The sequence below is a fragment of the Schistocerca serialis genome, chromosome 7 (assembly GCF_023864345.2).
Source record: "Schistocerca serialis cubense isolate TAMUIC-IGC-003099 chromosome 7, iqSchSeri2.2, whole genome shotgun sequence".
In the NCBI taxonomy this organism is placed as follows: domain Eukaryota; kingdom Metazoa; phylum Arthropoda; class Insecta; order Orthoptera; family Acrididae; genus Schistocerca; species Schistocerca serialis.
The window spans coordinates 22,823,282-22,849,679 of record NC_064644.1 but is presented as its reverse complement, the minus strand read 5'-3'; the positions used below and the strand labels follow the sequence as shown (position 1 = coordinate 22,849,679).

General features: G+C 41.0%; 1 protein-coding gene across 4 annotated transcripts in view; it reads right to left on the bottom strand.

Moving 5' to 3' along the window:
- LOC126412757 (uncharacterized) overlaps positions 1-26,398 on the bottom strand; it is a 188,561-nt gene that overhangs the window by 30,814 nt on the left and 131,349 nt on the right. For all 4 annotated transcript variants that reach the window (XM_050082508.1, XM_050082507.1, XM_050082506.1 and 1 more), the window contains one exon: positions 24,724-24,829. In XM_050082508.1, coding sequence (XP_049938465.1) covers positions 24,724-24,829 — 106 coding nt within the window. The remainder of the gene's footprint in view (positions 1-24,723; positions 24,830-26,398) is intronic.

Below are 26,398 nucleotides of genomic sequence, written 5' to 3'. Positions count from 1 at the left end.
ACAGATTTTTCGAAAGTTCAAGTGATGATGCATTATGGTGTGGCCAAAAATAGCCAGTAACCAATGGATCTCATCCATGGTGATTCTGCAGTTGTCCAACACTAAAGCATTCACTTCCTCAACCATTTCCAGTGTGATAACACAATGATCCTGTCCAGGATGAGCATTGTCTTCCAGTGACTTGCGCCCTTCAAGAAATTGTTTGCGTCATTCCACAACACTTGAACAACACAGACTATACTCACCATACACAGCCTTCATCCGTCGATACATTTCATGGTCTCCAACTCCCTCCGCCGCCAAAAATCGAATCACTCCATGTTGTTCCTGCTTACTCGCCTGCAGGTTCGGTAGTGAACGATAACTTGTGTGACCACCTTCTCTTCGGCATGAGACCACACTGGTCCTACACAACATCAAATGGTGTGTATCCGTCAGTCTCTCTACCAACAGATGGCGCCATCATACCCGCAGTTACGTGATGCCACCTTACATATAAGGCAAAGGTAGATGCACTGACCAGATTTCATTTGAATGAACCTCATATAAGTACTGCAATCATGTGAAAGCTTTTACACATTAAAGTTCTTGAGTTTCGCAGTTGCCAGCGCACACATTTTTACTTATACCAACACATTTATTTTCAACCCATGGACTGACTGTTCTTGGCGATTTCCAACTACTTATAGACAGGCATGAGAACAAATTATTATCCTGAAAAATGGCTAGGTTGTAATTTATTGCTTTTGATCACATAAAAGAACCTAATAGAGTTTTTGATTATAGGAAATGCTGCTGGCTACAAATTTGTAATAACACAAGAACATTATTTTTCTTCTGCAAAGTGAATCCCGTGTTTACACAAATAAGAATCATACTGAAAATTAAAATTAATTACATGGAATTATTAATTAGTGAGTCAATCACTCAATGCTGTGTGTCATTTTATATGGAACAAATTGAAGCAACAAAAGGAATTAGTCAAAATCTGAAATCTAACAGCAGTTATTACAAAATCTGTGGTGGAAACTGACATTGGTCCAGAACTTTGATGTTAATTGTTGCATAAGATAATTAGTTTCAGATAATTAAAAAACTTTACAGGAAAGTTAGAATGCTTTTCTTTCAAATGGTGTAGGTCATCCTTTGCAAATATTAGAATTAGCTCATGTTTTTGCAGGTGACAAACTATAGTCCTAACTTTAATTGATTGTAACTTTTATTAACAATTTCCCAATGAAAATTAATCATACAAATGGAATCAAACCACTTGGAATGAGAATCTGAATAATAAATCTAAGTGAAATTAAGTGTAAATACGATTTTGAGACTTTTCAGTAAGTGCTATACGTTAACAGGTAAGTACATTGAAAATGTGACTGAATTTAGCAAAAGAATCTGGTTATTTTTGGGAGCAGGAAAAAACAAAAGACGGAAATAATCCATCTGCTTTGTCACAATCTGAGTCAAATATTTGTCTTGGATGTATTGTAACAGGACTTTTTTTAAGGACTGGTGAGGGAGGGATTAGGTAAAATACAGATTCAAAAATTTTGTATGTGTAGTGACTAAGTACTAATGTACTTTGTAACCCAAGATGTCTGCAAATCTTATGATCAGTATGTAAAAGAAGACTGATCAACGGTCTATCTACACCAGTGGGATTGGTGATGTTTCGAGAAGTCGTGTAGCTCAGCATATTGAATGTGTTATTCAGATAATTGCTCACCTTGGTGCAGGGTGCTCTTTTCAGTAACTGCTTTTTAAACCAAACTGTAGAAAATGGCAACAGCAAAATCAGTGGAGCTGCCATGGTAGTATCTTTCTCTCTTCATTGACTTCAAAATGAGCTTGAATTTCTCCAATGGAAACCCCAGGCAGGAATATTAACAACATAGGAAAAGATAGATTGCTACTTACCATAAGGATGACAGGTTAAGTTGCAGACAGGCCCAATTAAAAGACACTTAAACAAAAAGTTTTGGCCATATCCTTCATCAGCAAAAGTGAAACACACACCATTCATCCACAAAAACAAGCACACCTGACACACACACTCAGGCTAGAATGCATGGTGTATGTTTCTATTTTGCTGATGAAGACTGTGGCCAAAAACTTTGTGTAAGTGTCTTTTAACTGTGCGTATCTGCAACTTAATATGCCATCTTTACAGTAAGTAAGAATCCATCTTTTCATACATTCCTGAGCTTGAATTTTTCTCTTATTTCAATTTTGAACATTATGTGATATGCTTATTTGAGAAAGTAGTAAGTTTCTCAACCCCTATTGGTAAACGCTTCCTTAAAAATTTCAAAATAATCATTTTCACTACCATATTCTTGTTCTGTTTGGACTGCAGGCAAACCACTAATGCTCATCCCTATGCCAGAAGAGCTAGTCCAGAGCAAGAGACTGGCTTCTGCATTTAATTATTTCAAAGTGTTAACATCACAACTAGAAAATAAGCACAAAATTTTTTAATTAGTACTACCACTTCAAAATGTTCCACAAGAGAGATTTCAGTTGTTATACTTTTTCAACACCTAAGAGCAAGTTTATACCAAAGTTACACTCTCAGTGACTAGGAAACTAAACGATAAACTCAGCCACCAGTCACAATGTAAATATACCTGTCAAATTTCAGAAGTCAATTGAGTTACTTAACAAGCAGAAAGCATCCAACAGAATGGACAATGCCTCCAAGAGGATGGTGATAACTATTAAATAAGAAGCATCAAATAAACTAGTTACATGTGAGCAACTTAAGGAGGGGTGACAACTTTTAGTGGTTTTGTGCGATGTTTATTATTCGTGAATAGCAAGGACCTCGTACTGTGCATGCATAAACAAAACTTTAACAAAATTTCAAGGAACTGATTCAACAAGGAAATAAACCTTTACTTAACTCCAGCCTATGGATCATTACAGCGCCCACATTCTGAGGCATCAACTAATGTAGTTTCATTTTTGTTGTTGCTATCCTCAGTCCAAAGACACTTGCAAGTCTCTGCATCTATGAGTAACTTCTGCAGCCTACATATATTTGAACCCACTTTCTGTATCCAAGCCTTCATCTATGACTACAATTCTTCCATCAACCTTCCCTTCTATTATATGAATGCATGGTGTCTGTTGTTTTGGGCATGTCCAAAACAACAGACATCAAGTGGAATCCACAGCTGTGGTCCGCTACATGTAAATTGAAGGTGGATGGAGAAGAAAGGAACGGGAAGGGATTATTGATGTTAGTTGCATTGGTACTGTATGTGGAATCACCAGTGCCGAATAAATGTGTGTGCTGGACGGGGTCTCGAACCCAGGATCTCCAGCTTACTAAGCAGCTGTGCTAACCTCTGCACCACCCAGATATACCGTTTATCACAACTGCATGGGCTAGCTCAACAAGCCTCTCGGCCGACCCACACTCCAATCTTGCACCACCTATCCGCAATCCTTGTCCATGTCCTCCATACTCGCTACTTTGAGATTCCCAAAGGAGATCAGATGTAATCATGCATCCGCACTTAAGAAGGTGGATTCATTGCCCGCAAAGGTGAATTGATAGTAAGCAGGAGACCTTGGGTTCAAGTCCAGGTCCGCCACATATTTTCATTCATCGACACTGATTCCGTGTAAACTCCAAATGCATCTGATATCAATCATCCCTTCCTTTTCCTTTCCTCTCTTCCACCTTCAATTTACATAGAACACTTCCCTTCATAGCCAAATCACCAATTCCTTGGTGTATCAGGACAAGTCCTATCAACCAATCCTTTCTGTTATGAAGTTGTGCCACAAAATTTTTTTCTCCCCAATTCAGCCCAGTACCTCATCATTTGATATTTGGCCTAACCATTTAATCTTTAGCAGTCTTCTACAGCACCACATTTCAAAAGCTTCTATTCTCATCTTGTCTGAACCGCTTGTCATCCAAGCTCCACACGGCTACACTAGACAAATACGTTCAGAAAAGGGTTCCTAACATTGAAATTTATATTCACTGGTAACAAATTTCTCTTTTTCAGAAATGCTTTTCTTGCTATGGCCTATCTGCATTTTATATCCTCACTACTTTGGCCATTGTCAGTTATTTTGCTACCCAAATAACAAGACTTACCTACTTCTACTCTAAGTCCCTCATCGCAACCTGATTTAATTTGATTACATTTCATTATCCTTGTTTTACTTTTACTGATGTTCATCTCATAATCTCTGTTCATGAGACTATTGATTCTGTTCAGCTGCGCTTCTGAGCTCTTTGCCATCTCTGGTGGAATTGCAATGTCACCCATAAAACTTAAAGTTTTCACTTCTTCTCCCTGAACTTTAATTTCCTTTGCTAAATTCTCCTTAGTATCCTTCACACATTGAATAATGTTGAAGATAGACTACAACCCTGTCTCATATCCTTCTCAACTTTGGCTTCCCTTTCATGTCTTTCATATTTGCAATCTGATATGTGTCCGATTTGTAAATAGTTTTTTTCTCCCTGTACTTTATCCCTGCAAATTTTCAAGGAGTGTACTCTAGTTCACATTGTTGAAAACTTTCTCTAAATCTACAAAAACTATAAATGTAGGTTTTTTTTTTTTTTTACCTGTCTTCTAAGATAACTCATAGGGTCACTGTTGCCTTGCACCAGAAGTGTTGCAACAGACTTCAAGGGGTTGTAGGAGATGTCTTGAGAAATATAAATCAAAAACAGGAACCCATTTCCGGAAACATCATCCAATGGTGCAACCGAGCGTCGAAGTTATGGGGGCTGGCACCCGCCACTCTAAGGCCACACGTCCAGCAGCAAAAAAGACTTCATATGCTGATGGACCATACGCAAAATTTCTTCCCATGTTGTTTCAATGAAATTAACCAATCTTCAAGTTTTGAAAATATAATAAAACTGGATAGATAACAAATCTGCTAACCAGGTGTGACGAAGCAGGCTGGGATATTTTTAACTCCCCTCTTGTTTTGCCCTCTGCCTACTTAAATTCATTTTTTCACTTTTAACCAATTGCCATTAACATACATGAACATAATCTGCATTTTCGTAAAAGAGAAATGTTGGCTCTCAGTTTTAAAGAATATAACACCAGATCGAAATTTGTGCTTAGATTTATATATGTAATTGATTCTCTAATTTATTTTGACTATTACTAGTTAGTATCTTTCATTATAGAGCGAAATCAGTAATTGTTTCATAACTTAAATTCTATTGTTGACATATAAACAAAATAAATTCTGTACTAATTACAAACATATGGAAGACAAAATTATAGTATTCTTAAAGGATCTATTTTGCTCTATTCGAAAACACATTAGCAAAGCCATACCTTAATTAATTCCAAAGTAATTAACAGTTTTATCAAAAGTATTGTTTGCATAACTATATTTGTTAATTTCATGACTTAACAAATAATTTGGCTTAACTCTTGCAGTAGAAGAAACTGTTAAAAGGAATCAATGTTTTGATGTATTCAGTTAATTTAATGAGTTACGTTTTAATTGTAATTTCTGTAAATTTAACTTTGAACAAGGTGTAGTTTCAGTACCTATTATTGTGATGATATATAAGGGCCCAATTTTTGGTCACGTGACAGTCAGTCCACGGCCGAGTTTCAGGCAAGGAACCTGTGTTGGTTACAATGACGACAATGCATAAAATTAACAGTGAAATATGTGTTACACCAACAGGCCATGTGTTAAAGCAATGACAGTGTCTGTTCAATTTATTTGAAGGACTGTGAACTATGTGATTATGTTTTACTCACCATAGATGTTTAACAGTAAACTATTGTAGCAGTATGTGGAGGTTCGCCTGCTAACTATTAATGAGGCTTATGAAAAGTTAAACAGTAGCGCGCTGGCCATATAAATGTGTATATGGGGGGTTGTGAACAGTGAAAGTAAAAGACAGTGAAATGCAACTGTGCAGCTGTCAGCTACATCATTTAAAGTAGTCCGTGTCTGACTTCCACGCCCCATTTTTGAGCCAGTACGTCGACACCGAGGACAACAAATGAAGAAACAAAAGCAGGTGGAACTGCTACACAGGCAGCAACAGGGGAACACACACATATGAAGGGGAAGGAAATTTGCAAACTTATAGACCCAGTGCCTCCTCCTTCTGGCAAAAGGGTTGAAAGGGAAGGAAGAGACATGAAAGAAAAAAGACTGCTGAGTGTTAGGAAATGGGGAGAGTTTGGAAAAGTTCTCTAGAACTCTGAACCATGGGTGGCTTACTAGACAGGATGAGAAGGAAAAAGAGATTGTTGGGGACTGCACTGGACGAGATTTGAATACCTGAAAGCTTAGAGATGGAAGACCGGATAATAAGCAAGACAGAGGTTACTGACAAAACATTGTACAACATTTAATAAGAGTGGAAAGCTAAGTGCATTGTATGTGGTAGAGGTAGGGGGAAACAGACAGGCCAGAAAATAAAAAATACAGAAAACTAAAATGGAGGAAGAAAGGAAGAAATGCCGAGAGCAACAAATCTAACATAAATCAAGGCCAAGTGGGTGGCGCGAACCGAGGGCATGTTGTAGCGCCAATTCTCACCTGTGGAGTTCGGACAAGCTAATGGCTGGGGGAGAACCAAATGGAACATGTGATGAAATAGGCACCAAGGTTGTAGAGCATGCTTTGCAACAGGATATTTTGCATTGGCAGTGTACATCCCGTATCTAAAAGTCCATTCATCCTCACTGATGACTTGGTTCTAGTCATATCAATGTAAAAGGCTGAACAGTGTTTACTTAACAGCTGGTATATGACGTGTGATTTCACAGGCGGCTCTCCCTTTGATAGTATATGTTTTATCAGTTATAGAGCTGGTATAGGTGGTGATAGGAAGGTGCACAAGGCAAATCTTACTACAGGGACAGTCACAAGGGTAGAGACCATAGGGTACAGAAATGTGTGCAGAGGGAGTATAGGATCTGACCAGAATACGTATTGCTAAGATTGGGAGGGCAATGAAAGGGTGTGGTGGGCAAAACGTCGAGTAGGATGTATATCATTTTAGGGCATGAGTTTAGGAAGTCCTAGCCTTCTCAAAGTATCTGATTAACTCATTAAAGACCAGGATAATACTGAGTGACATGAGGTGTACCCCAAAGCTGTTTTTTCGAGGGATAAATAGTGCCGTGATTGGATGTGATGGTCCGGAAAACCTGCTTTTGAGCTAGATTGATGTGGAAATTATGTCCAGTGAAGGCTCAGGTGCAAATGGTGGTAAATTGCTTTAAAGTGTCTACATCTGAACAAATGTGTCTGCTTCAAATGCCATGGCTGTATGGAAGGGAATGTCTGACATTCAAAGAGTGGGGAACTGTCAAAATGTAAATACTGTAGTTTGTTAGTGTTATGGCCTAAAGTCAAGCACCGGCATAGCACGCCAGTCGAAAATGAGAGAGCAGATAGGGCTGTGAAGTAGACGTCAGCCAATTGTACGCTGACTGACCCCTCTCCAGGACGACAACACAATGGCAGCGGCTTCTACAGGAAGAGGACATAAGCACCAAGCTGAATGGTCGTGGCACACTTCTACAGCAGCATCAAGATTAGGCACTTCAAGACCAGTGACTTAAGAATTGTTTATACTAAAGAGCATTGTTTATTTTGTCTGTGCCCTTTGCTTGTGACACCTCTATTTAACACAATGTTAAGTATTGTCATGTACTTTTCATAATAAAACTCATTAATATGATTTGCTTTAACTGTTGTCTAGCAATCCGAGAAGCAGGATTTCTAGACGCCCCATCTTTGACAGCTAGGCAGGATTCAACATCTTTGACAGCTAGGCAGGATTCAACAGTTGGTGAGTTTCATGTGAACATGAGTGTGGAACTGTCCCTAGGTGAGGATAAGGTCAACATCAAGGAATGTGGCATAGGTTTCAGAGCAGGACCATGTGAAATATAACTGGGAGAGTGTATTTAGAGATTACAAAAATCTTAAGGTCAGCCTCGCCGTGAGTCCTAGATCATCTGGCACGTATCCATTCCATTCCCATCACACATCTTGCTTGTCACCATTGATACCATGCTCTCTATACCTACATCCCTTATATATAAGTTTGGTCTGCTGCTGAACATTACCTCAAGCAAATGTTGGTAAGGAATAAAGTTGATTAAAGTAAGCAGGAAGGATGTTACAGGCATGGAATCAGATGGGTACTAATTGAGGCAATGTTCAGCAGCCGAAAGACCATCAACATGGGGGATGTTAGTATGGAGGGAGGTAGCATCAGTGTAGACAAGCAAGATGTGGGATGGGCATGGATTTCAGTCGATCTAGGACTAATGGTGAAGCTGACCTGTTAAAATTTTTGGAATCCCTAAATACACACTCGCAATTGAATTTCACATGGACCTATTCCAAATACCATGCTACTTTCCTTGATGTTGACTTCATCCTCACTGAGGGTTAGCTGCACATTTCTGTTCATGTTAAACAAACAACAGTATTTACATTCTGATAGTTGCCATCCTTTCTATGTCAAACATTCCCTTGCATATACCCTTGGCATTTGAAGCAAATGTATGTCTTCAGATGCAGCATTTCTTCTCACAAGGGAACCTCCCCATCGCAACCCCCTCAGATTTAGTTATAAGCTGGCACAGTGGATAGGCTTGAAAAACTGAACACACATCAATCGAGAAAACAAGAAGAAGTTGTGTGGAACTATGAAAAAATAAACAAAATATACAAACTGAGTAGTCCATGTGCAAGATAGGCAACATCAAGGGAGTGGGGGGTCAGGAGCACTGTGGTCCGGTGGTTAGCGTGAGCAGCTGCGGAACGAGAGGTCCTTGGTTCAAGACTTGTGAAAACTGTAATTTTTTATTTTCAGTCTGTGACAAACTCTTACGTTTTCATCGCTTTTTGGGAGTGATTACCACATCTACAAGAAAACCTACATCGGGCAAGGTAGAAGAATCTTTTTACCCATTCGCCAAGTGTACAAGTTAGGTGGGTCGACAACATATTCCTGTCATGTGACGCACGCGCTGTCACCAGTGTCGTATAGAATATATCAGACATGTTTTCCTGTGGAGGAATCGGTTGACTTATGACCTAGCGATCAAATGTTTCCGGTTCCCATTGGAGAGGCACGTCCTTTCGTCTATTAATCGCACGGTTTTGCGCTGCGGTCGCAAAACACAGACACTAACCTTATTGCAATGAACTGAGACGTCAATCAACGAACGGAAAGATCATAACTTTGCGAAAATAAAGAAATTAAAATTTTCACACGAGGGAGGACTTGAACCAAGGACCTCTTGTTCCACAGCTGCTCACGCTAACCACAGGACCACGGCGCTGCTGAGCTCACACTATCCTTGATGTTGTATATCTTTCGTATGGACTACTCAGTTTGTATATTTTGCTTATTTTTTCATACTTCCACACAACTTCTTCCTGTTTTCTCGACTGATCTGTGTTCAGTTTTTCAAGGCCTATCCACTGTGCCAACTTATAACTAAATCTGAGGGGGGTGCAATGGGGAGGTTCCCTTATCAGTAACTATTTCTTTCTTCCCTCCCTTTTAGTTTTCTGATCTGACTATTCCCCCTCCCAGCTCTATTACACACAATGCACTTGACTTTCTGCTCTTATTAACACCTGCACGATGTTTTGCCAGTATTCTCTGTGTTACTTACTACCCTATGTTCCACATCTAAGCTTTCACATTTTTAAATGTAGTCCTGTGCAGTCCACTACAATCAGTCTTTCCTTCTCATCCTGTCCTGTGAGTCTTCCCTGCCCTGGGCTTCTGGGCAACTTTTCCAAAATCTCCCCATTTTCTAAACCTCACCTGTCCTTTTCCTTCATCCCTCCTCCTTCCTCTTCAACCCTTCTGCCAGAAGAAGGAGCCACTGGCTCTGAAAGCTTGCAAATTTCCTTAATCTTTATAGGTGTGTGTTCTCCTGCCACCACTTGGTGAGTAGAGCTTTTTTTATCTATTTACACTATAATTTTGCAATCTTCTTTGTTATTCATTGATCATGCCTGATTGCCACAATTTCCAGTGTTGGAGACAGAGCTAGCTGCTGTATAGAAAAACCTTGTTTTTTATGAATCTGATGCCTATTTCCTCAGTGGATGATGGTTTCAGATAAGGGTTTCTATCTGCAGTTTATTTTTCTCCTGGAACCCTCTAAAATCTCTGATGTTCTCCAGGATAGAGGAGAGAAATAAACTACAGAGCAGCACCTGTGCCTAAGACAGTCATCTACCAAGGCAACATGGCAATATTCATAGGAGACAAGGTCTGTCTCTGTGGCAGCTACCTTCATCTTTTTCACTGGTGGTTGCGCCAATCAGTCACGATCACTAAATAAAAAACAACGTTTCCATATGTTCCATCTACAATCCGTCAATGCACACAGTCACATCTGCTGCCAAATAGTGGCCTTGTGGTAGGTGCCAGTGCCTATAACGTCGATGGTATGAAGCATCATTGGATAACATTTCCAGACACGGGTTCCTACCTTTGATCTGTTCCTTGAGACATCTTCTACAACCCTTTGAAATTTGTTACAACATTTCTGGGGCTCCCTGTACATTCTTTCAATCTGCAAAGCTAGTATGCACAAACTGTTATTACTATGGTGGGTGTTGGCCTCATGTCTTTATCTTGGTTACAATAATGTTTGCTGTGCTGTTCATAGCACCTCACCAACATTTATGTTCTCTTACTCATTATAAGGTCTACTCCTGAATTACCACTGTTTGATTTAGTGTTGATCACCCTGTACTAGTCTGACTGGAAGTCCTGTTCTTCCTACGACCACACTTTGCTAATTCCCACTAAGTCTAACTTCAATACATCCATTTCCCTTTTTAAGTTATCTAACTTATCTACCCAATTAAAGAATCTAACGTTCAACACTTCAACCCTCTCAGAACACCAGTCATGATGATCACATCCTCCAAAGTAGTCCCAGCAAGGAGATCCTAATGGGCACTCTTTTACCCTTGGAATATTTTACCCAAGAGGAAACCCTCAGGAAAAAATAATGGCTGTGGCTCTCCCTTGTTTTCAGCCATTCTCAGTACCAACACAGCAAGGCCATATTGGAAGGCAAGATGAGTCAATCATCGAGACCGTTGCTCATGACATGACTGCTGCTGCCAGTCTTCAGGAATGAAGGGTTTGTTGGCCTCTCCATAGATATCTTCTCACTGTACTGTGGTTGCATGTATGGTAAAGCTATCTGTATCTTTTTTTAACGTGATAATTAAATTTTGAATACTTGTTGTATAAGATATGGCACAGTGATATGCATTGCCGATTAGGAAGCTTCAGAGGTCTAGGTAGCCTACAGAATGCATTCTCACATCGGGAAGCTCGTCATCTGTTGTATCTGTGCTTGCTTGCTGGTTGCAAGCCTCGTGACACACGTGCACTTTGCAGAGCATTTAAATTACACACCATGGAAAAGGAAATGTTGTTGAAAGCAAAAAAAATTCCTGTATTGGTTGTTGCTTATTTCCATAACAGTAACAGCCAACACAGGGAACTGACAAAATTTGTCAGTCTAATAGACCCTAAATACTATCAGTAGTTACTCTTCAATAGACAGCCGTGCTGGTTTTGACAAGAAGCTGATTAATAACGACCAGCAGTGACTCAGTTCTTCGTGCTGTCAGTAATCATGGGAATGGGATGGGAACAGAACTGCTGCTATTATCACTATACAGTTATTTTTCTCCTCTCTGCCACAGTTTACTGTAGCACTTTGTTCCATGCAACAGGCAGACATGTTACATATAGTAGATTGCCACTGATTGGCTGCAGTTCAAACTTCTTGTTGAACCTGTTGAAGTGGCAACCACCTACTTCTTGTACAACGGAGAGTGTTATGAACAAGCTGATGAAATGGCTCCAGGAGTTGCAAATCTCTGAATATTGTCATAAATCTCTACATGGGACACATTGAGGTGGTGGTCTTTCAAGCCACTCACCTGAAACCCAAGCACTTTTTCTGCTATGTCAATGATACTTTTGTGGTACAAGAGCATGGCAGACAAACACTCAATGAGTTTCTGGACCACCTCAAAAGCATCCATCAAATCATTGCTTTTTCTGATGGAAATGGAGGAGAATGTGGCTGTCTTCCTTTCCTGAACATACTAATAAGGAAGAAGCTTGATGATACACTGTGCTCAGTTGACTGCCAACCGATTTAGCACAATGTAGGGAGACAAGTGTGTGCATGTGATTGAGTGTATGTGTGTTTGTGTGTATGTTTTTCCTACAGGCTTGAAAAAGGAAGTTCATTTCAAAAGCTAGCAAGACTCTGTACCTTCTGTTTGTATACCTATTGACAACACAGCACTTCTGCTTTTCGGTGAGTCGTCTCCTTTATTTGTAAATAATTCAGATATAACTCTGCTGTAGAGGACAGCCATGTCATCGAAAGTAGAGTTGAGTTGCCTTCACAAAGTCAATTAAGCCATTCAATGAGACATTATCTTGGTGTAACATACTTCAACAGAATTCCAGAAAACTGAAGAGGTGCCACAGTTTAAAAATATGCTCATAGGACTTTGGCTGCTTGAAAACCTATGAACTGATGACATGTTGCAACTGAATCAGGTCTCCAATGAGAGCAATGTTTAAATCACCAACTCCACAATCTTGGCCACCATTTGGCACATTGAGTTGCCTCTCAATTACAGCTAACGTTTTGTGTGAAACCACTGAGCATTCATCAATCATGAATGTATATTCAACACTGAATTCAGCAACTTCTTTCTCTAGTCATTCACCAAGCAATGGTAAACAAGTGATTTGACATTTATAGTCATTTCAAATGCTAAAAGCACAATGGCAAGTAATTCCATTTATGTTCTTAGCTGCAACACTACTTGGTGCAGTGACAAGAGCACCATCTAGTCTTCCTGTACGCAGTTTGTATCAATTTGTGCATCACTCTGAGCACCGAGCTTTTACCAGACCTTGCACCTCCAGAAATGAATAAACATAGAGCTGGAATGTCTATGTTATTGATGTCCGCATTGATTTGACATTTGACAAGATTGTAATAGACTTTTCTCTGCTTGATTGTGAGTGCACTGCACATAACTGTGTGTTCAACTAGTGGACTAAAACCAGCTGGAAGTTGCAATCTAAGTCTACATTTACTCTGCAGCAGTTGTAACTTCACCTGTTTCAGACCTGAAGTCACAATCTTCGTCTCACAATACAGTAAGAACTTCAAGACCATTCAAGACCATTCAATAGCTCCCAACACCTGTTCTCAAGATATTCTATGTCTGCATCCAATGTTGACTTCAGAGAATCTCTTTCTGAATTCAGTGCTTCCTAAACCCTCATAAAAAGTGCACCACCATTGCTACGTAAAATATCTTCTTAATTTCGAAAAGGACAGTACAAAAGTAGAAGATTGTAGGCATAAACCTCAGCACACTTGTCAATTCATGTATGTGATGTTCTAAGCATTGCTGAGAACTTTCTTCTTCGCATCTTCGTTCTGCTGAATGTTGTTTCCAGTAAGTTTCTATGCTATGAAGCCATATGCAGATGCAGAGTGTTGCTTAATTGGTATAACAGAGTGTACAGAGCACAGATTATTTTTAAAACTCAGGGACACACACACACACACACCTCTAAGGTAAGTCCAGACTTCTTGGAGAAGAGGTGGTTAAACCTTCTGCTACATAGTTTATGAGGTGATGATGTATGGCCACCACATTCAATGGTACTAATTTTTCAGGTTGGAGCAAAACAGTTCTGGGAAAGTATGAAGTTTTGCCCAGCATACGTGAAGGCTAATGCATGGTCCTAGGGTTAGATTTCCTGTATGAATCTGACAAAATTTGATTTTTGGCAACACAAGGTAGGGCATTGTTACAACTGGGAGAAGCTGTTACCAATGGTTCACTGTCACAAGGTTCATCTGTCATGAAAGACACGCCAATTAACAAATGCAAAGTCACATATAGTGATACAGTGCTGCAAGGAACAGGGAAATTACTTTGGAGGTACGAGGCAACAAAAGTACCAGTCAACATATTATTAATCACTATATACAGGAGATAGGAACACAAAAACACTGCTATACATGGAGCTTTCGACCAAAAGGTCTTCTTCTACCACAGCAAACACACACACACACACACACACAAACACACACACACACACGAAAAAAACTGCTGTCTCTGGCCATACAAGCAACTGCGGCTGATGGGGAAAAAAAATCTGGGTGGTGGGGGTAAAGAGGAGGCTGGGCTGGAGAGGGTGAGGCATAGTAGGGTACGGGTGGGGAGGGGGTAGTGCTGATTGTAGGAGCATTCGCGGGGGGGATGGTGGAGCAGGGTAGGACTACTAGGTGCAGTCGAGAAGAGAGTGTGTGTGGGGGGGGGGGGGGGGGGGGGGGGAGTGGAAAAGGAGAGACATAGAGGAGGGAAAAAAGGGAGAGACTAGTACGGGCATTGGTGGAATAGAAGGCTGTGTGGTGCTGGTGAGGGAGCAGTGAAGGGGATAGGCGGGTGAAGGACAGGTACTAGCAAATGTTGAGGCTAGTGGGGTTACAGGAACATAGGATATACTGTAGGGAGGATTCCCACCTACGCAGTTCAGAAAAGCTAGTGTTGGTAGGAAGGATCCAGATGGCACAGGTTCTGAAGCAGTCACTGAAGTGAAACATGTTGTGTTGTGTAGCATGTTCAGCAACTGGGTGGTCTAGCTCTCTCTTGGCCACTGTTTGTCAGTGGCCATTCATGCAGACAGACATCTTGTTGCTTGTCATGCCCACATAGAATGTAGCACAGTGGTTGCAGCATAGTTCGTAGAGCACATGACTGCTATCAAAGGTAACCCTGCCTTTGATAGTATAGGTGATGCTTGTGACTGGACTGGAGTAGGTGGTGGTGGTGGTGGTGGTGGTGGTGAAAAGAAGTATGGGACAGGTCTTACATCTAGATCTGTTACAGGGATGTGAGCCATGAGGCAACAGATTGGGAGTAGGGTTGGAGTAGGGATAGACAAGGATATCGTGTAGTTTCAGTGAACCACTGAATGCCACTGTGGTAGGATATTACTCATTTCAGGCCGTGGCAAGTGGTAGTCGAAACCCTGGCTGAGAATGTAATTCTGTTGCTCTAGTCCTGAATGGTATTTAGTAATGAAGGAAATGCTCTTTTTTGGCCAGTCTGTGGGAATGTGAGAGATGGTAAGTCACCGGAGAGACAAGGCACAGGAGATCTGTTTCTGTACAAGGTTGGGAGAGTAATTTCAGTTGGTGAATGCCTCAGTGAGACATGTGGTATATTTGGAGAGGGGCTGCTCATCAGCACAAATCTGACGTCCACGAGTGGGTATGCTGTATGGAAGGGATTCTTGGGATGGAATGGGTGGGTGGTAGCTCTCAAAGTAGAGGTGTTGCTGGTGGTTGGTAGGTTTGATTTAGGTGGAGGTACTGATGTAGCTATTTTTGAGGTGGGGGTCAACATTAAGAAAGGCGGCTGACTGGGTTGAGGAAAACCAGGCGAAGCAAATGGAAGATGATGTGTTGAGGTTCTGCAGGAATGTAAATAGGATGTACTCACCTGTGGTCCAGATCGCAAAGATATCACAATGAATCTGAACCAGGTGAGGGGTTTGGGATGTTGGGTGGTGAGGAAGGATTCTTCTAGGTGGCCCACAAACAGGTTGGCATAGAATGGTGCCATATGTGTTCCCATTGCTGTACTATGGATTCAAAGGTGAATAAATTGTGGGGGAGGATAGAATTGGTCATGGTGACCAGTAAGGAGGATGTAGGTTTGGAATGAGTCAATATTGGGAAAGGTAGTATTAAACTGCAGCAAGGCCAAGGGCATTAGGGATGTTAGTGTAGAGGGAAGTGGCATCAACGGCGATGAGGTGCCATGTGGTAAAGGAAAAGGAACTGTGGAAAACTGGCGATAGGAGGGTAGTTTATGGACAACAGGCTAAAGATGTTGGTCCACGACAGCAGAGATTCTCTCAGCAGGGGCACAGTAATCAGCCACATGGAGAGTATGAGTTACAAGGGGGTATGGGCTACGGGCCTGATTTACATCATTTTGCAGGACTATGTTGGTGAGGGCTATGGACAGGCAGAATCTGAATGGGTGAAGGTCACTGTGTAAGGAGGGGTTCCAGCTGGAGGTGGGTGATTTGACGGTAAGGCCATTCAGTGTTATTCTGAGAGCCAGGAAATAATGCAGAGATAGTATGTGGGTCTGGGTTCTGGCTAGGGATAAGGTAACTTTTTGTATTGGCACAGATAGAATGAGCATGGATCCATGGTGGATTGTCATTATTCCATCCTGGATTTTTCACTGTACTGTTTGGAAGAGAATAATAAGGTAGATAAAGGGGTGAAATTTCATATGCAGAAATGTTGTACGCACACAGCAAAAAATGGTGAATAAGTGTTTCATGTCATTGTGGATAATTTCAGTGCCAGTTACATAAGTTTGTCACCAAAGTCATTAGTTGCCAATTTAGATATGCTACATGAAGATGATGTAGACAGTCAAGTTTATACTTCATAAGCAAAGTGCCAATATACCTGCATTACTTGTGAAAGTGAAACGTATTTGAAGGAGCAGAGAGAGTTGAAATGGAGAAACTGCTGTCATAATTTGATGCCCTCTTTATCCTCAGGGACCACTGCCAGCAAACACAGTGATGCTGCCAGGATTCCAACTGAAGATAAATGACCTGGTATATTATTCCACCCTTCTTTTGATGCTTTTATAATCAACATATGGAATATGATGCCTATGTATCTGAGCACTGAGCATGATCCAATTGCATGAACCATGGACCTTGTCGCTGGTGGGGAGGCTCGCGTGCCTCAGCGATACAGAAGGCCATACCGTAGGTGCATCCACAACGGAGGGGTATCTGTTGAGAAGCCAGACAAACATGTGGTTCCTGAAGAGGGGCAGCAGCCTTTTCAGTAGTTGCAGGGGCAACAGTCTGGATGATTGACTGATCTGGCCTTGTAACATTAACCAAAACGGCCTTGCTGTGCTGGTACTGCGAACGGCTGAAAGCAAGGGGAAACTACAGCCGTAATTTTTCCCGAGGACATGCAGCTCTACTGTATGATTAAATGATGATGGCGTCCTCTTGGGTAAAATATTCCGGAGGTAAAATAGTCCCCCATTCGGATCTCCGGGCGGGGACTACTCAGGAGGACGTTGTTATCAGGAGAAAGAAAACTGACGTTCTACGGATCGGAGCGTGGAATGTCAGATCCCTTAATCGGGCAGGTAGGTTAGAAAATTTAAAAAGGAAAATGGATAGGTTAAAGTTAGATATAGTGGGAATTAGTGAAGTTCGGTGGCAGGAGGAACAAGACTTTTGGTCAGGTGATTACAGGGTTATAAATACAAAATCAAATAGGGGTAATGCAGGAGTAGGTTTAATAATGAATAAGAAAAATAGGAGTGCGGGTTAGCTACTACAAACAGCATAGTGAACGCATTATTGTGGCCAAGATAGACACAAAGCCCATGCCTACTACAGTAGTACAAGTTTATATGCCAACTAGCTCTGCAGATGATGAAGAAATAGATGAAGTGTATGACGAGATAAAAGAAATTATTCAGGTAGTGAAGGGAGACGAAAATTTAATAGTCATGGGTGACTGGAATTCGTCAGTAGGAAAAGGGAGAGAAGGAAACATAGTAGGTGAATATGGATTGGGGGGAAGGAATGAAAGAGAAAGGCGCCTTGTAGAATTTTGCACAGAGCATAACTTAATCATAGCTAACACTTGGTTCAAGAATCATAAAAGAAGGTTGTATACCTGGAAGAATCCTGGAGATACTAAAAGGTATCAGATACGAGGGCAGTTCAATAAGTAATGCAACACATTTTTTTTCCCGGCCAATTTTGGTTGAAAAAACCGGAAATTTCTTGTGGAATATTTTCAAACATTCCCGCTTCGTCCCGTATAGTTTCATTGACTTCCGACAGGTGGCAGCGCTGTACGGAGCTGTTAAAATGGCGTCTGTAACGGATGTGCGTTGCAAACAACGGGCAGTGATCGAGTTTCTTTTGGCGGAAAACCAGGGCATCTCAGATATTCATAGGCGCTTGCAGAATGTCTACGGTGATCTGGCAGTGGACAAAAGCATGGTGAGTCATTGGGCAAAGCGTGTGTCATCATCGCCGCAAGGTCAAGCAAGACTGTCTGATCTCCCGCGTGCGGGCCGGCCGTGCACAGCTGTGACTCCTGCAATGGCGGAGCGTGCGAACACACTCGTTCGAGATGATCGACGGATCACCATCAAACAACTCAGTGCTCAACTTGATCTCTGTTGGTAGTGCTGTCACAATTGTTCACCAGTTGGGATATTCAAAGGTTTGTTCCCGCTGGGTCCCTCGTTGTCTAACCGAACACCATAAAGAGCAAAGGAGAACCATCTGTGCGGAATTGCTTGCTCGTCATGTGGCTGAGGGTGACAATTTCTTGTCAAAGATTGTTACAGGCGATGAAACATGGGTTCATCACTTCGAACCTGAAACAAAACGGCAATCAATGGAGTGGCGCCACACCCACTCCCCTACCAAGAAAAAGTTTAAAGCCATACCCTCAGCCGGTAAAGTCATGGTTACATCTTCTGGGACGCTGAAGGGGTTATTCTGTTCGATGTCCTTCCCCATGGTCAAACGATCAACTCTGAAGTGTATTGTGCTACTCTTCAGAAATTGAAGAAACGACTTCAGCGTGTTCGTAGGCACAAAAATCTGAACGAACTTCTCCTTCTTCATGACAATGCAAGACCTCACACAAGTCTTCGCACCCGAGAGGAGCTCACAAAATTTCAGTGGACTGTTCTTCCTCATGCACCCTACAGCCCCGATCTCGCACCGCCGGATTTCCATATGTTTGGCCCAATGAAGGACGCAATCCGTGGGAGGCACTACGCGGATGATGATGAAGTTATTGATGCAGTACGACGTTGGCTCCGATATCGACCAGTGGAATGGTACCGTGCAGGCATACAGGCCCTCATTTCAAGGTGGCCTAAGGCCGTAGCATTGAATGGAGATTACGTTGAAAAATAGTGTTGTGTAGCTAAAAGATTGGGGAATAACCTGGTGTATTTCAATGCTGAATAAAACAACCCCTGTTTCAGAAAAAAAATGTGTTGCATTACTTATTGAACTGCCCTCGTAGATTATATAATGGTAAGACAGAGATTCAGGAACCAGGTTTTAAATTGTAAGACATTTCCTGGGGCAGATGTGGATTCTGACCACAATCTATTGGTTATGAAGTGCAGATTGAAACTGAAGAAACTGCAAAAAGGTGGGAATTTAAGGAGATGGGACCTGGATAAACTGAAAGAACGAGAGGTTGTAGAGAGTTTCAGGGAGAGCATAAGGGAACAATTGACAGGAATGGGGGAAAGAAATACAGTAGAAGAAGAATGGGTAGCTCTGAGGGATGAAGTAGTGAAGGCAGCAGACGATCAAGTAGGTAAAAAGACGAGGGCTATTAGAAATTCATGGGTAACAGAAGAAATATTGAATTTAATTGATGAAAGGAGAAAATATAAAAATGCAGTAAATGAAGCAGGCAAAAAGGAATACAAACATCTCAAAAATGAGATCGACAGGAAGTGCAAAATGGCTAAGCAGGGATGGCTAGAGGACAAATGTGAGGATGTAGAGGCTTGTCTCACTAGGGGTAAGATAGATACTGCCTACAGGAAAATTAAAGAGACCTTTGGAGAGAAGAGAACCACCTGTATGAATATCAAGAGCTCAGATGGCAACCCAGTTCTAAGCAACGAAGGGAAGGCAGAAAGGTGGAAGGAGTATATAGAGGGTTTATACAAGGGCGATGTACTTGAGGATAATATTATGGAAATGGAAGTGGATGTAGATGTAGATGAAGACGAAATGGGAGATACGATACTGCGTGAAGAGTTTGACAGAGCACTGAAAGACCTGAGTCGAAACAAGGCCCCGGGAGTAGACAACATTCCATTAGAACTACTGATGGCCTCGGGAGAGCAAGTAATGACAAAACTCTACCATCTGGTGAGCACGATGTATGAGACAGGCGAAATACCCTCAGACTTCAAGAAGAATATAATAATTCCAATCCCAAATAAAGCAGGTGTTGACAGATGTGAAAATTACCGAACTATCACTTTAATAAGTCCCAGCTGCAAAATACTAACGCAAATTCTTTACAGACGAATGGAAAATCTGGTAGAAGCCGACCTTGGGGAAGATCAGTTTGGATTCCGTAGAAATGTTGGAACATGTGAGGCAATACTGACCTTACGACTTATCTTAGAAGAAAGATTAAGAAAAGGCAAACCTACGTTTCTAGCATTTGTAGACTTAGAGAAAGCTTTTGACAATGTTAACTGGAATACTCTCTTTCAAATTCTGAAGGTGGCAGGGGTAAAATACACAGAGCGAAAGGCTATTTACAATTTGTACAGAAAGCAGATGGCAGTTATAAAAGTCGAGGGGCATGAAAGGGAAGCAGTGGTTGGGAAAGGAGTGAGACAGGGTTGTAGCCTCTCCCCGATGTTATTCAATCTGTATATTGAGCAAGCAGTAAAGGAAACAAAAGAAAAATTCAGAGTAGGTATTAAAATTCATGGAGAAGAAGTAAAAACTTTGAGGTTTGCCGATGACATTGTAATTCTGTCAGAGACAGCAAAGGACCTGGAAGAGCAGTTGAACGGAATGGACAGTGTCTTGAAAGGAGGATATAAGATGAACATCAACAAAAGCAAAACGAGGATAATGGAATGTAGTCAAATTAAGTCGGGTGATGCTGAGGGAATTAGATTAGGAAATGAGACACTTAAAGTAGTAAAGGAGTTTTGCTATTTGGGGAGTAAAATAACTGATGATGGTCAAAGTAGAGAGGATATAAAATGTAGACTGGCAATGGCAAGGAAATCGTTTTTGAAGAAGAGAAATTTGTTAACATCGAGTATAGATTTAAGTGTCAGGAAGTCGTTTCTGAAAGTATTTGTATGGAGTGTAGCCATGTATGGAAGTGAAACATGGACGATAACTAGTGTGGACAAGAAGAGAATAGAAGCTTTCGAAATGTGGTGCTACAGAAGAATGCTGAAGATAAGGTGGGTAGATCACGTAACTAATGAGGAGGTATTGAATAGGATTGGGGAGAAGAGAAGTTTGTGGCACAACTTGACTAGAAGAAGGGATCGGTTGGTAGGACATGTTTTGAGGCATCAAGGGATCACAAATTTAGCATTGGAGGGCAGCGTGGAGGGTAAAAATCGTAGAGGGAGACCAAGAGATGAATACACTAAGCAGATTCAGAAGGATGTAGGTTGCAGTAGGTACTGGGAGATGAAGAAGCTTGCACAGGATAGAGTAGCATGGAGAGCTGCATCAAACCAGTCTCAGGACTGAAGACCACAACAACAACAACAACAACATGTATCTGAGCACTGAGCATGATCCAATTGCAGCAAAAAGTACCATAATATTAAGAACCACTCATGTTTAAGAATGAACTAATTTGTTTTATGTGTTTGCCTCCTCTGTAGGCTAAACAAACCTGGAACAAAATGTGCAGCTTTCCTTTATTAATTCTGCTATGCACTAATATCTGCAATGTTGAGCTTCCTACATCCATACATAACAGAAAATCTTATATGTTCCACTCTAATGGGTAATTGGTGAAGTGTAGGTGAAATGAGAGGCTTGTAAGGTGCTGCCTTTGTACATGAAACATATCTTGTTACAGTTTTTTTCTCAATGAATCTTGAATAGTAACCAGTCTTACTGCCTTTTACATGCAATATGTTGCACTTGTTTGTGTACACAGTCAATTGCTAGCTGACAATGTGACTTCTTTACGTACATCAGCATTGTTCGAACACATCCTCATCCGGTGCTATCCACCAGTTCATTTACATATATGACTCTTTTGTGATTGTAAAGGTGACTATTCACTGTATAGTCGAGGCACTGAGCAGCGGCAGCTCTGAAGAGAAACACTGTCCGATAGCTCAGAAACGTTTTCAGTCTTATTCAACTGCCGGGTGTTGACTGGTCAACAACTGAATGGTTACCTTTAGTCTTCCCACTGCTTCCATTCGCCCAGGACGTTGCATTGCCTCTTTTTTGTGGTTGTAATGAACTGTGACTGAATAGCAGATTGCCTTGAGAGCTAGGTGTTGTTTCATACTCTAACTACCCATCCGTTTTCATAATGCAAGCACTAAACTACAAGAGATGAGCTTGCACAATGATATGGCAGTTTATGATACAATCCACTTTTTTATGAGTCTTATTATCAACTAAATAATTTTGTCATCTCCTTAAAGGGTACTATAATGAGCAGAATGTCATCTACTTTACTCACATTTGCTGATTTTGAGTTGCCCTGGAGATGAGGATGGTGGCACATTAGTTTTTTTGATAATTTTCTTTTTATGAAGGATATACTATTACTTTTCAGATGGTATCCACACATGTTACACAACTGTATATATGTATGTGTGTATGTTCCACATAATCTCCTAAACTACTGGACTGATTTCAATCGAACTTTGAACACATCTCACTTAGTCTGGAAAGAATCTTTGTGGGGGTAAAAACCATCTAACTGTCCAAAGGGGAGGGGGGGGGGGGGGGGGGGGGTTAAAAAGAAGTGTACACCATGACATACAAATACCCAGAGTGTATTCATCCATTACCTGAGAATGAGATCACTTACTGACTTTCAACAAACCTTATACATAATTTCAAAACTTTACAAAACTTTTTCTCACTGACCACCCCACTCAAAACAATGGAAAAAAGTTTATCGCTTACTATATTTTCATGATTCATGCAGTAAAACTTCCATATTGGAGGTAGTGTTTTAATTTATTACTTCTTTGCTACTAACTGTATTGAAGACACATGTTGCAGATAGTTCTCACATATACCATTGAATGTAAATGCAAAATTTTTTCTTTGAATGATGCATAGTTCAGGAGATATGATGTCACAAACACTGAAATGTATAAAAAACTGCTGCATCAAGCACGATGTTTAAATTTATTACTTCTTTACCGTTAACTCTACTCACAAACATTTTGCAGACAGTATCCACATATACCACTGGATGTACCTGAACTGTGTGAAACTGAAACCGCAGGATGAAATTTGCTAGAGATACCGGTGAAATATGTGTAAAAGTATGAGTGAAATCTGGTGGCTGAAGCCAGAGACTGTGGTCATGTGTGTACAAGTTGCGTCTGCGCACACACACACATATATATATATATGTGTGTGTGTGTGTGTGTGTGTGTGTGTGTGTGTTCTATTTTCGACAAATATCTTGTTGGCAGAAAGCTCATATTCTGTGACTCAGCATCTCCGCTATATAGTGAAATATGTTAAATACATGTGACAAGTGTGTGCGTGGACAAAGCCGTGGGTAAAAAGTGCCTCCTGAACCACTGGACTGGTTTCAACCAAACTTGGTAGACATATCATAAACTATCCGGAACCAAATACTGAAGGGGTAAGAACCAGCAACCTCCTACTTGGGTGTGGGTGATGATGTGGAGCAAGAAAGGGGAGGAGAAGATGGGCAAACAGAGAGGGGCTAGAAGGAAATGGACAGAGACTGGGGGGAGTGTGAAATGGACCGACAAAGGGAAGAGGAGAGGAGGAGGAGGAGGAGGGGAGTGAGAGGGAAAGGGAGAGGAGGGAATGGACAGAGATGTGGCAAAGAGGAGATGGACAGACGGAAGGAAATAGACCGAGAGAATGGCAAGGAAGAGGAAATGGATAGTGAGAAGAAGAGGAGCATATGGAGAAGAAAGGGAAGAGAAGGAGATGGACAAAGAGACGGGGGAGAATGTGATGGATTTATAAGGAGGTGAGGAGGAGGTACAGGGGGTAAGGAAAAGATAAAGAGGATGAGGAGGAGACAAGAGAGGGAAGGAGGAGATTACAGAAGGAAGATGAGATGGACAAAGGGGGAAGCAGCACATGAATGGAGAGTGGGAACAGGAACACATGGAGAGCAGATGGACAGATAGAGGGGGTGAGGAGGATATGGACAGATAGAGGGGGTGAGGAGGATATGGACAGCGAGAGGGGGGAGAATATGGACAGAGAGAGGATGAGGAGGAGATGGAGTAACAGAAGATTGGAAATCAAACAATGGAAAATCCAGGATGGAATGTAACACTATTATGAAAAGGAAAAACACCACTCACCTTATAGTGGAAATGCTGAGTCGCAGGGAGGCACAACAAAAGGACTGTCACAAATATGCTTTCTCCGACAAAGGTCTCTTTGGCCGAAAGTTTGTTTGTTACAGTCTTTTTGTTGCGCCTACCTGCAACTCAGTATCTCCACTATATGGTGAGTAGTAACTTTCCTTTTCATAATAGAACACTGGAATACATACAATACCTGGACAACACTAGATACTCAGTTAGTCTATTTAAAACTAAATTTAAAATAAGCTTTGTTTAATAATTCCTTTCACTCCATTAGCCACCACCTCCGCCCCCCCCCCCCCCCCACACACACACACCACACACACCTCTCTCAAAAATAAAATAAAAACTCACTTATTTTGGATATCATCCTAGCATTCAATAACACATCTCAGTGTGTCAAAAAGGCAAATCACAAAATAAATTAGCACTTTTTTTTTTGTTAAAACGAGTGAAAAGAAATGGCTGACTTACGTAGTACACCCCCTTATGTCTAGTTCTGTAATCTGCAGGCAAGATTTGCTCAAAACTACCAAAAAGTCATCTATTTTTCTTCTTTGGTCTGATACACCTGGAGTTCCTGAAAACAAAAAAATCGAATATGTACATTTCCTCTGCTTCATAATTGAATACGTACATTTACTCTTCTTCATAATTCATACATCATCTGCAGTTGAGAGAACAGATCTTTTGGCTGATAGGCTTGATATTGAAACAAAGTCATTTTATGACTCATTTAGATGTTTCACCATACAAAACAACATATCATAAGGCATAATGATTTAACCAAACATTGCTACTAATTAAGGGACTGGAACAATTTTTCCTTCACTCTACTGCTTACAGCTTTTACCTCTTCTATCTTCTTTTCTCCATTTCTTTGCCATTCTTCCGAAAGAAAGATTTATAAAATTTTACAATTGAAAATCCAGGATGTAATGTAATAATATTATGAAAAGGATAGTTGCCACTCATCTCACAGAGGAGATGCCGAATTGCAAATAGGCATAACAAAAAGACGGTCAGAAAGTGAGCTTTCTGCCAACAAGGCCTTTGTCAGAAATAGACAAAACATCCCCCCCCCCCACACACACACATACACACACACACACACACACACACACACATACACACACACACACACACACACACACACACACACATACAGGGCTGGCGCAAGAAGCCCAAGTGCCGCCCTGTGCGAGCTGCTAAATTGCCCCCCCACCGTATTTTTTTTATTTAAACAAATCTGTTGGAAATGTCAGCAATCAATCACAATTTTTGTTTTTACTTTTCAGATCTACCTAGGTTTCGGCCACTGAGTGGCCAGTCTCAAAGCTTTTAATATGTGCTTACTTCTAACCATCATGTTGACAGTTACATTCAGCATGACGGTATAGATGTAAACATAACTCAAAGCATTGAGAATAGCCACACTGTGCCCTAAATCTATGTAGATCTGGCAAATAAAAACAAAAATTGCAACTGATTGGTGACATTCTCTACAGATTTGTACAAAACAGTCGTTGGGCACCAGCTCAAAAATGGAGTCAAACCTGATTGAAGAAATCTAGCTAATTTTAACAAGCCTTGTGAATTTACAAAGTGTTCAAATGTGTGTGAAATCTTATGGGACTTAACTGATAAGGTCATCAGTCCCTAAGCTTACACACCACTTAACCTAAATTATCCGAAGGACAAACACACACCCATGCCCGAGGGAGAACTTGAACCTCCACCAGGACCAGCCGCACAGTCCATGACTGCAGTGCCTTAGACCGCTCGGCTAATCACGCGCGGCATGAATTTACAGTTAATGTAAATAAACATTTTTCAATGGTTGTGAACAGATAATGTATTCAACGGAAAACAAAATATATTACAGAGTTTACTTTGGAATTTTATTTGGTTTGAACAATAATATTTACAGTAACTATTTACGTTGAACAAAATAAGAAACAACACAGTAAATAACCAAGACACTGATTATAATACAAAAATTCAAAAAAATACTAGACAAATCGAACCTTCCTGGCTTTTTCTTGAGCAAACTCTTTCACACGATCTGTGTAATTTAAGTCCTCTGCAAGCTTGTGCTCAATTAATATTGTTGCAAGATCATTCAAACGAGTTTGGCTCATCGTTGATC